Source organism: Rissa tridactyla, chromosome 7 (assembly GCF_028500815.1).
Source record: "Rissa tridactyla isolate bRisTri1 chromosome 7, bRisTri1.patW.cur.20221130, whole genome shotgun sequence".
NCBI classification, from domain to species: Eukaryota; Metazoa; Chordata; class Aves; order Charadriiformes; family Laridae; genus Rissa; species Rissa tridactyla.
The window spans coordinates 14231927-14244332 of NC_071472.1; the positions used below are offsets into that span (position 1 = coordinate 14231927).

Below are 12406 nucleotides of genomic sequence, written 5' to 3' on the forward strand. Positions count from 1 at the left end.
TTGCACTGTGAACTCAACTGTTGTTTATCCTTTAGGTTAATTAAGGACTTAACCTTTAGGTCTCAACTAACACCAAACCTAAATGAGTTGTCTTCCTCCAGAAGCAGACATTCATTTTCCATATACACAATGTGCACTCAAAAATGGACTTTATCCATGTAAGCTCAAGAGGAAACCTTCTTGGTGAAGTGCTACAGCTCCAAGAGTCCCATTAGGTACTTAGGCTTTAGACACAGGCAATACAGCTCAAATGACAAGTTCTGCAAGCCAGCAGGCTCCCAGGCTGTGCTTCAAAACTGTATTGTCAAGCTGGCTTTGTAATACCAATTAATTACACTGTTCAAAGATAAATATTTCCAGAATTGGTTAACCATTCTTTCTGCGCATACAAGATAACATTAACAAAGAAGGAATTTAACTTGACAAGAATGAAGATTACAGCACCTTTTATTTAGTACAGTTTCCCCAATCCAATGAGTTGCCTGACAAGTTGAACTAGTTATGGAAGACAATGAGTTTGCGATAAGTCCCTGTGAAACCTCAGACCAACAGAGGTTCTGGTATCTACTTACTTTTTTCAAAGTTCAGAAATGGAATGCACAAGAGCAATCTAGTACACGTTAAAAATGTTTTTCAACCTCAAATTACAATACTAAGTACTGAACAGTATTCACTACTCCTTCACCTCAAAAAGAAACAGTATTTGTTAATTTAGTGCTGCAGTGTGCTTCATTGAACAGCCACATTGCTTATTCCTTTCACCAAGTAACTGTGTTTAAGCATCTGGTTAACAGGCAAGATACAGTCACTACTTTAAGTCTCTCTACTCCTTCAAAACAGAAGGCTGCCATAATTCATTAAGAGACTCCACAATCAGAAGAGACAGTTACTTCCCACAACAGTGACAGGTGTATTTTTTGGCAACTGCACTTAAACAGCATCAGAAAGCTCGGTTCAGTCAACTGATAAGAAGGTCTGCTAAGTACTGACTTCTTCCATTTCTAGGCTGGTTTTTGTTGATCAGTACGTGACCACCATTGCTTAACTGACAGCAAAACTCAACATGAGTCTCCATGTGCTAGGTTGCTGTGCATAAGAAACAGTACATATAAAATTAACAGTGAGTAACAGACACGGCAACTGCTTACTTCATTTGCTTTTTGACACCATACAACTCACTAGCCAGCTAATCATTGAGAGGTAGCATGTATGCCTCACCTATTCCAAGTCATGATTGTGTGATGTGACCCATCCTTACTCAAAGTTTTCATCTTCAGCAAGACAAGAGACAGATGCAGATGTCCCACTTCTCCAACATGATCACAAGTGTTCCAGTAGAAACAAAACCGATGAAATCAACACTTTCATTTTCACTATTCCAGTACCAGGGAGGGGAAGGATGATGGATGTAGAGTGAGTGTAACTGAGTCTAGCCACAATACATGGAAGAAACCCAGGACAGCATTTGAAGGAGATGGTGATAATAGTATTCCTTTTGAAAAAGGGATTACAGTCATTCTCTCACCCCATATCACTAATTTAAGGATGAGAAGACAGACCAGTGGGGAATGCATCTAGCCATTATTTAAGTATCAATTTTTGCATTGCCTAAGTAAATCTGAATTGAGTCCATAGGCTTGATTCATGAATGCTGTATTGACTTAACAGAACATGGAAAAATGTTTTGAGTCGACTCTCAAATGTCAGTTGTTATTTCTTACATGGAGTGTGGGGAGGAAGCTAGCAGATTTCAGTGTAAGAAATATCAGTGACAACTAACAGAAGATGGACGCTCAAACCCTTTACCAGATGTCATCTAACTTTTCTGCAGTTTGCAACATCAAGGAGGGCAGCAACAGTGGGGAAAAAGTGTTTGAACCTGAACAGCTGCGCTTGTTAAGGCCAGAAGAGGTTCAAGAGAAACAGAGTAAACTAGGAAGTTAATATGAAAGTACTTTGTATAACCAAGCAGAAGGATTGTAGTTCTGAAACTGTTTCTAGTTCTGAAAGACGGAGCACATTTCAGTTTAAGTAGGCATAGGTTTTGTTGGATACCAGAAATGGTTTCAAAGTTCTGTTTTCACATTTTGAAGGTGTGATATGCAAAGCAAAAGATAAAGGAGTCAATACAGACTACCTTTCATGAATCCAGCCCTATATCCTTAGTGGTATCTTATCCATGCCACCGGTAGATAGATATTTACAGTTCCCAAGCATCACAGTAAGCAACATCTTTCTTTAAAGCTTTTCTTGTTCTTGCCACTTTTCTTGCCATTCTTGTCTTTGTTTTCTGACATTTTCTTTGCTCTGATTTCTCTCATTAAATCAAAGAATACCTAGGAGGGAAAAATAAAGAACGATTAAATAGGGTCTGCCACCAGAAAGCAGATGAACACCACAGTATTCAGCAGCAAATAGTGAGTCTAGACATAGATCCCAGTGACAAACTCAACAACGTAATTATGTAGCATGTCAAGCAGTGGCAAGAAGTAGAACAGTCTTACCTGGCTACCAAATTGTTCAACAGCCCCATTTTAAGAGCTTTTTATTGAATATCAGTCTTGCACAAAAGCAGCATTCAGAGCTCATGAGAACATTTGTCTGTGCCTAGCAAACATTTCCAGGCAAATCACTCTTGTTAACTATGCAAAGCATTTAGTCCAGTCCTTTTCATGTAGATACAAGCACACTCTGCTGAGTAGTATTCTGCCTGTTTTATAATTAAAAAGCTGCAGCATACAAGTGACAGCATCAGGCACAGAAAATTCCCAGACTATGTTATAAGAAAGATTCAGAGAGTCATTACTCTGATGTTGTCTTCAAAATTCTAGCTGATTTCAACTCTGTATACACAATGTCTAGGTACATGCCACTTACGATTCAACAGCTGTTTTACTGCAGAGGGTTATTGGGAAAAATTATTTTTAGGATTACAAGAAAAGAGCTTAGTGGCACTCAATAGAGTTAGGCTTTTTTTAAATGGGGAACTACACAGGTCTTTGATACTTGGAAAAAAGACCACACTATTGATCACAAATAGTTTATCATTCAAAATCCTCTTAAGGTTTTTTTTATTCTGCTACAGCATCAAAGCACAATCATCACAATGGCTGATAACTTGTCTTAACATACACAAAACAGTACTTATATAGAGGATAACAAGTATATCACACAAGCTAGCTAGAGAAGACCTGAGAGCAAGTCTAGATAGAACACCATGCTAGTACACTCCAGACTCACAGCTATATTGCTGTTAATCCCAACTGCTCAGAAAGCTAGTCTAAGTATAAAACAGGCTAAGCATTTTCTAGTCACGAGACAGCTCATAGGCAAAAGCAAATCTAGGTATTCATGTTTTACTACATCACGCAGTTTACACATTTGAGTCTGACTTTCTAGTAACATTCCACAAGTCAGAATGCTTCTTTAACCAAATTTAAATTATGCCATATCCTTGATAACCAAAGTCAAAAGTTTCATATACTCTGTTTTAACCAAGAATGAGAGAAACAGAGTTCATACTAGATAACTTATGCACCAACAGCATTTCCATTAGTAAATTAATATAGGCTAGAAGAATAGGAAGCTGTCTCCAAGAACTCAGAGTACAGCTAGCCGCAAATGTTCTGTCCAAAAAGAGAAAAAGTGATTACCGTTTGTGATCTTTAAACAAATGCAGATTACCAAGCCACACCTCTGTAGTCCCTTAGGGGGCCCAACAGTAATTTCAGACCATCTTCTGTGGATTTGTGAGATAAAAAAGGCACCCTCTTCTTCAAGAAACCCCCACTACACACAAAATGAAGGGGAGGCTTGAATTGATGTTTCCTTAATGGGCAAACACTCCATAGTCTTAACTCATTTCTCTTCTGGAATAACCTACCACCAACACTGTTGTTCTTATCACAATTCAAAATAGTCTTAGCAGAAAACAAGAATGAAATCTTTAGCATTAGCCACACTATATGTAGCTTTGTAGGGAAGGTGGAACAATTTCTAAGTGTTTAAGTTTGCTATTTATTGCTGTTACAATAATAGGACACCCCCTATAAATAAAACAACGTATTTCAGGGAATCCTTGAACCCATTTACCCACAGTACTATTGGAAAGCTATTGGTTCAGGTACCTACAGTTAAAACAAGACAACAGCATTAACTTGTACAGGGTCTCTGGCTCCTCTAAACTAGGTACTTGCTTAAGAGTACACATTCTGCAGGCTCATTAATTCTGACAATCTAGGCTTTCGGAAGAACAATTATGGATTTGCTTTTGTCCTAGCAAGAGTCAAGAATTAGTCACTTGGCTATTAAACAAGTAGTAACGATCTAACTGACCAGATGTCATTTGTCTTACCTTATCTACATTCGCTCTAGTTTTGGCAGAGGTTTCTACATACTGCACACCCCACTCTTCTGCCTTACTTCTTGCCTCTTCTACAGGCACTTGTCTGCGCTCTTCCAAGTCAGATTTGTTTCCCACTACCAGTAAAGGGATTTTATCCTCTTCAGCCTTCACACGCAGAATCTGTTCCCTAATGCATCAGGTATTCAAAATAAAATATTTGTGTTAGGAGTAGCAACAAAACCCCCACCCTTATCAGAAGTGGATCAAGTGGTCTGCACATAACTGTTTACAACAGTACTTTACAGTACGTTTCCCAACAGTTGAACACACACTTTAAAATCATTTCAAATTTAACACGCTAATGCTATGGGGTTTAGACTAGTAAAAGCCTCACATTTTCAAGAAGGCAGTTTTACCATTTAATTAGTAAGTTTACTAACCACGCTCTAATATAGAGCTCTATGGCAGAAGACCAACTCACAACAGGAGTTCACACCTAAATGAGGAAAAGTGTACAAGCAACACATTTGCCAAGTTTCACTTTGGCATTCAGTCATCGATTTCCAGCCTACATCCCACCTCAATATAGGCCTGGGCAACACCAAGGCTTTGACAACACAGGAGGTTGGAAACAGCGTAAGTAGCTGGCAGACATCATTCTTAATGGCACCTAAACTTTACACAAAGGAGAAAGCTACTAAACAGTGCTGAATTAAAAAGCTAGCAGCCTTCCTCCTTCAAAGACTTCAAGAAAATATCTGAACCATCAGCATTAACCTAGCTATCGTCTGGCATTCTAAGGACCTATCAGCATCCAGGAACAGAGACATGTTGCATGTCAGCCCGAAAGTCTGTGCTATTATTAGAGTAAAACACAGGTTGAAACCAGACTGACACATGTTGCTGTCCGTCTAGGATTCTGAAAGAACTGTACCCGCCTACAGTTATTTTTAGACTGCTTCATTTTGTTATAAACAAGAACCAAACCAGGCATAGGCATGGTGCTGCACCTCCTCATGCCGTTGAGTTACCACACTACTTGAGATGCCTGCACTTTCCATCCACAAAATAACTGAATGTATGTAGAATATGTGAGAATCTAAAATACTGTTAACACTGAAGCAGACAATCTGCTGTTGCATTCAACCTGTACCTTCACACATTTTCAGATTACAGCAGCACCAAAAGCAAACACTGAATGCATAGCATCAGCAGGAGAGCTAGGGTTTAAAGACAAGCCCATAGTTCATTCAGTATTCAACTGCCTCTGAGTTTGAGACTTCTGGAAGTTAGAGGACCAATAACACCAATCTGCAGATTAGCCTGTGATGCTGGTGACTCATAATGCCCATTCCCCACTCCTTCCCGAGGAACAGTTTTCCAAGGAGCTGATTCTTGCATGGCAGCCAAACTAAGTATTCCATTTAACTAATTTCACTGTTTGTTAACTTGTAACCATCAAAAAGTAGAAGATTTTCCATCTCAAAGCTTTTAGGTCCTTCTAGAGCTAGCATTGCTTTTTCATTGTTTTGTTGTGCTGGAGTCTTGAATCAACACACAGGGAACCTAGTTACAGAAGTCTGACAAAAAAACCCACAAACTGCCAAGATAAAAACCCCTAGTCCTTTTCATCCAAAGCCTTAAGTTTAACCTTGTATTTCACTTAAGCACACAAGCCAAAAATCCAGGATGAGTACTTTCAAGTGTCTCATTTTTTCCCTGGTATTTTTGAATAATATGACTTTTTCCTCCATTTTATACTAGGAACAGTCCAAGTACTCAGTTTTGCAGTCCTACAAAACTTCAACTGTTTAGCTCCTTTAAGTGCTCCAGTTAGAGCAAACTGAGCAGAAAAGCTCTGCTTGCGCACCCCACAACTGTCAGCCTTCTGAAGTCTAGCAAAGTCACAGAAGTATTATGTGATAAAGGAACAATATTTTTATACCTCTTAAAAGATTATGCAGTAACCTACTACCGTTGGAACAGTATAATACAGTCAGAACCTGGACCAATGTCTTAGAGTGCGAGGGGAGTTTGCCATAGCTTTAAGAAAACCCTAGAAACAGGTGTCTACCTTAGCACCAGCATTTGCATTACCAGTTAGTCTCTCTCAACCTTGTACCACTGAAGCAAAGCAAACATAAGCCAGACTGATAGACAGCTTTTATTCTGGCAAACGTAAGGAACTCCTAACACTTTCCCTGTGTTTTGGCAAGTTTTACTTCAAGTTGTACAGCTGTCCTAGGGAATCTCTGGATTACCTTCTACACTGAGGCAGCAACTATTACCTAACAGGAGTTAGAACACTTGCTCTGAAGAACCCAGCTACATGAGTTCTGAGACGAGAACAATGGTTTAGGCTCCCCTTTTTTTTTTTTCTCCTTTTACACTACACAAGCAGTTTCTGTGCTTAGTCTGGTGCTGATTTTTACATTAGAACTGCTAATCCCAAGAACAAAAATGGAAGCATTTACTACTACTGCGTGTCTTTCTAGGAATACGTCTGCCTACAATAGTACTGCTTGTCTGCCAACCCTTGTTTGGCACCAAACCATACCTGAGAGTGAAGGCTAATCCTTCCTTTCCTTAGAGCACCTGCTTCTAGCAGTAAGCAATACAGTGTCTGAAACCTGGCCAAAAGGCAGACTTAATTCCAGAAGTACTGCTTTAAGATAATTAAACTTCACATCCACAAAGACTGGAAATTGGCTTGAACATACATGTTTTAAGAGTCCAAGAATCTGTTACATGCCTGAAGTTGCTGCTGGCATAATGTACTCATAAGTTGAGGGCATGAAGACAACTACAGCCAGAGGCTGGATACGGTGGTTTAAGTTACTGGTTACTGAAAGCAAAATGGCTGTGTTGCCACTCTTATTGACCAAATGGTAATGACAAAGGATAAAGAGTGTAGCTTTTAAGAAGAGTTGTCAGAGCAACATAGGAACTAGATATTTCCCCCTGCCTGTGAGAGAAACTACTTACCGGAACTCTGCTGTTGCTGTAAAGGATTCATGCTCTGTTATTGAGAAGACTAGAAGAAACCCTTCTCCACTGCGGAAATAGTTGTCTCTGATAGCTGCATAATCCTCCTGTCCTGCTGTGTCCAGAATGTCTATCTGAACTTCTTCACCATCTAGAACTACTTTCTTTCTGTAGCTGTCAGCCTTGGTAGGTTCATAGTCTTCTACAAACTGAAGAAGATAAGGGATTAGTGTTTAGAATTACTGTCAAATGGTATCAGTATTTGTCCATATCCACTCTTCCACTTCAGTAACACTTAAATTCCCAAAAACCTTCTCATAATTCAGTCAACTACTAAGTTCCATCACTTTTTTTTAATTCTACTATAAAAAACAAATTATTTAAGCACTTAATACATCAAAGAGCCAGCCTGCCTAGTCAAGAGAAACTGTCTTGCTACATGAAACACTGTTCAGCAATTTCAGCACAATGTAAAGGACAAAGATACAGTATAAGCTACTAGCAACCTGGTGGCATTATCTAGATCTCCTACTTCAAGACAAAGAATTTCAGTGTACTTCAAGTACAGCTATCTGAAGCTTCAACAGCTATAGATGACAGCATCCAGCTGTTGAACATGAAAGCCTGCTCCATAATTACATAGGCACATACTTTATTGATCAGACCCACAAAGACACTGCCAATTCAACTTGTAGTTCTGTGCTGACCACACATGTCCAACGTAAGACTCCTTACATTTCCACACCCTTTCTCTCAGACTCAAAGCACAACAAAAGGCTGTGCCATGATTAAGCTCACTGGCCTTCACTAATGACTGTGCCACCTCCTCAGATATTCACATCACTACAGTATGTGAGAACAGCCTACAGATAAATACTAACTTCTGAATTACAGGATCATGTATTCCTTCACATACTAGTCTGGATTGTCTGATCTAGCTTCCTGTATACCAGTACAGAAGAATTCATGCTATGACCATGCCTACTTCATATGTCTCTGCACTATTTGGCTCAGAATGAGCTAGAAGGCTTACTTCTGACTTCAACCTTAACTGACCCAAAAGAAACAGCAACAAAATTGAAGTTCATTGCCAACAGATAACAGCCTCTGTACACTCAAACAAGCACGTTCACATTCTCCATGTCTTTTGAAGACCATTCTTTCACTAATAAGCATCAATTTTGTCCACCTAAATATTCCCCGAGGGCACCCTTCACAGATTCCTATATTCTTCTACCACCAGTCAGGTCATCAGGTCTTTTGCTATTTACATTTAGTTCCCCCATACCACTAAAACAAGAAGTTTAGTAAGCTATATCTGTTGGTGCTTTAGAGAAGCTGAACCAACTTACCTCATCATACATAAATTGAAGAGTGAGTGCAGATTTGCCCACACCTCCACTACCAACCATAATTACTTTATGAAGGGCCAAGGAACTCTGGTTCTTGCTCTTGCTGGCAGCCATTGTCCTGCTTGCCACCAACGAAGTGCCAGGCAACCAATTAGATCTGCAGACAGAAGAAACACAGTCACCATCCATGACACCATGGCAGCGTGCAGGTAAAGCATCTCACTAGTACTGGAAGACCAGATTAAAACCTGTCCAGCAAGCCTGAAAAATGGACCATTTCCATGCACTGGCAAGCAAACCATATCACTGATGTCTAAAGCATGAGTCAGAACAAGGTATTAGAACAAGTAGAAGGCATTTGTGACAAAAGTACCATTAATAAAAGTGCCAAAGGTTTCTCAAAGCAGCTACTAGCTGAACAAGCTGTTCTTATTTGTAAACCCATCCTACATGACTGCTATCTAGAGCAGCCTCCAAAGAAAAAAAAAATCTCATTTTCTCAAACATGAAATTAAGTGGTTTTTTATTGTTCTTGTTATAAAGCTTTACACCTTCCTAAAATATTTCTTTAATGTTGATGCAGCTTACAACCTGGAAGCCGAGTTATACCTCAGATCCGCTTATAGGTAGAAAGATGACTTTTGATCTCCTCTCTATGTAGGCTAAGAAAAAAGCAGAGTTACACAGTAAATTCTGGCAGGAACAACTTGCAAAAGCTTCCAGCAGAAGTCTTACGACATGGCATTAGCATTTATTTTATATTCTTCCTGCCTTTTGATGCTGAAAGTCTAATGTACTTTTGGAAAAAAAAAAATCTTGCTTTACTGCAAGAAATTCTCAGTTCCTATTCTTCTCCTGATGTAACAGGGCCATAAAAGAGTAAGCTTCAACGAACAAGTACTAGTTAGCAAGCTTTTGTTTGTGTGTTATGCAAACTGAGTAATTAAGTGCTGGAGACCTCTTAAAAATAATACTAGTGGGTTTTTTAAGAGTAGCTGGATACAGTAGTTGTGACAGAAACACAAGCACCAGCTGCCACAACCTGATCAGCACAGAGCAGCAGCTCTAAGAACATCACACTGGGGACAAATGCAGAAGTAACCAGTACAAAAAGAGATGTGTCACCAGTCACAGTGAGAAAACACAGAGATGAGTACTCCAGACACATGATGGCTAATAGGGGATGCTAGGATAGCAACACATGTGTCCTCACAGAAGGACAATGAAGGGCCCCAGGTGTTCATATCCCGGCAGAGTGCTGTAAGGGGAAAGCACTATTCAGGGAACACTGCTATGGAAAGTGGCTATACCAGCACCCATTATTCCAGAAGCAACAAGCCAGCCATGAGTCTCAAATTTGCCTGGACATGATTAATTCAGAAAGGCACTGGAACTGCCACATCACACCAAGTTCTACTGTATGGAAACATAACTTCTCCCATAGGCCTTGCAGAGTACTATATTGGAAGAGCCTTCAGGCTAAGTAGCTGCCCTAAACAAAATTAACTAGGGACTAAGGCATTGTCAACCTACAAACACACTATTTGTTTACAGGAGTATTTGGCCTGGAAAGGACCTTTGGATGTTGTGTAGTCCAAACCTCTCCCATAAACTGGACTGCTTGGAGCAAACTGCTTTATGTGCCCTGCATTTTCAAGTTGACAATTCCATGACCAGTCTGGGCAACCTGCCCTGGGGTAAGTGATTGTGAAGATCTTTTCCCCCCTTGTCATGACCTGATGTTCCGAAAAGCAACAAATCAAACTAAGTTCTCATTGACTACTGAATACAAGAACAAACGTGCCAACAATCAAGAAGTGCCCTCAGGACAGTGTTTTCAAACATATGAGCAGCAGTATTTTGCTATGCAGAGTATTTTACTCACACCTGTTTGCTACACACATTTGGTACAGTAATGCAAATTAATCATCTTTAAGTGTTCATTCTGGGATAAACACTGGTAATCTTCTATATTATGTTATACATCAGCTCCCTCATCCAGGACACTCATTAGTACAGAAATGGGATGTGACAACTTGTACTTCTCAGATTCTCCCTGTAGAGCACAAACACACATTTGTGTTGGGAAACAGTTAATTCAGCCATCTCCCCAGATATTCCAAACCACAAAACGATTGCAAGCCTGATTTTTAGTTCTTAGTCACCAGATAGGCAAGAGGGGAAGAGAATAGAGCTCCCTGCCAGGGGAGTGTGGAAAAACTGGGAGAAGACACAACAGGTAGCATCTGAACTCCAGAAGCTGTTGCTGAAAGGCTTTCTTTGCTTATGGTCCACATGCTCTACAGATGATAAACTAGAATTCAGTTTGCTTGGACATAGACACCCAAGGTGTAAGAGCTACAGACTGACTACGTGATTACATGGTTTGGGGACTTTACATGTTCCAGTAATAACATAGCTTGCTCTTAATAAGTTGTAGAGAAATTTATTTTGTCCTAGATAAAGAGTAGTCTGGCTTTTTAAACTAGTAGACAAGCTGCTTTCTAAAGAAGCCAAGAGACCCTTAGCAGCTTTTCAGTGCTTTTGTTCTTTTCAGGCTGGATTTAATCTTCGATTATTCCATTAACATGCATCCTAAGGTTTTTGTAGCTGCTGTATTACCTAACATAAAGCTTTCAAGTTAAACATTTTTCAGGCAACACAAACTTAGTGCTGCTGCAAGTCCACTGTGCTATGCAACTACAATAAAACGATTATTTACTAACAGCCAAGAGAAAACAGCAACATTCTCCCTCCTGCCAATAGGGATACCACACCTTTACCTGGTCATATTAAAGGAATAGCTGCCTTATAGGTAAAATACTGACCAATTTGATTCAGTACAAGTTCATCATACAGGTAAGTGGAGAGAATATTTAAATTCTTCCTTCTCCATCCCACCTCAACACTGGCCAGTAGAAACTACAAGGTCAGCCTTCATACACAGTACTACCTGACTTGTAATCAGAGCATAATATTAAACAAATCCCATCCAATAACATACAAATGTACAGTTTTATTGCATCTAAAGCTAGCCCAGCTCTTAATGGCCAAGGTACTTGACTTTCCCTGCAGAGCTGTTACAAGTGCCACTTGAATCTTTTAGAGTATCAACACTACATGAACCCTCTGAATGCAGGAGTCTGCTGACAACACAACCCCTACGTTGTACGCCCTCAGTGAAGTCCCAGAAGCTTCACACAAGGCATCTCTTCTTCAGTGGCAACAGAGGGAGCATGGCCCCCTCCCACCCCAGAACAGCCAGGCAGCACAGAACAAGGCAAGGCTGAAACAGTGTGGCACAGGATTGATACAGGCACTATCAGTGCAGAAGTGCCAGTGTTTACAAGACAATAGGCTGATAGCACATCACTGGTTCAGAAAGGGGCACAGCAAGATTTTAATAGGAATACTCTAATAAAACAACAAGAGACATCATTGGAGCCAACTGTTTGTTTACTTGCATGTCCACCTCTGCAGCCCAAGAAACAGTTTACACACCATGGTTCAAAGCTCACATCTAACAGTTCCTTGAGGTTAAAAAAAAAATTAATTAACACAAGTGGAAACTCACTCCTCAGTCATCAGAGTAGACAAAGATGAATTTTCCTCCCATTCTGTAGATTAACCATCCTTGAGGCAATCAAGGCACTGACATTAACTCATCTGTACCTTACAGAAAATGTAGGCTTGGGAAATCCAGCCACCTCTCAAAAAAGTAACT

At 39.9% G+C, this 12406-nt stretch overlaps 1 protein-coding gene across 3 annotated transcripts in view; it reads right to left on the minus strand.

Annotated features, from left to right (window-relative positions):
* Window positions 1-429: 429 nt before the first annotated feature.
* Window positions 430-12406, minus strand: part of RALB (RAS like proto-oncogene B) — a 49173-nt gene continuing 37196 nt past the window's right edge. For all 3 annotated transcript variants that reach the window (XM_054210339.1, XM_054210338.1, XM_054210337.1), the window contains 4 exons: window positions 8683-8839; window positions 7331-7539; window positions 4355-4532; window positions 430-2336 (listed from right to left, as the gene is read on the minus strand). In XM_054210339.1, coding sequence (XP_054066314.1) covers window positions 2217-2336; window positions 4355-4532; window positions 7331-7539; window positions 8683-8796 — 621 coding nt within the window. In that variant the 5' untranslated portion in view covers window positions 8797-8839 and the 3' untranslated portion in view covers window positions 430-2216. The remainder of the gene's footprint in view (window positions 2337-4354; window positions 4533-7330; window positions 7540-8682; window positions 8840-12406) is intronic.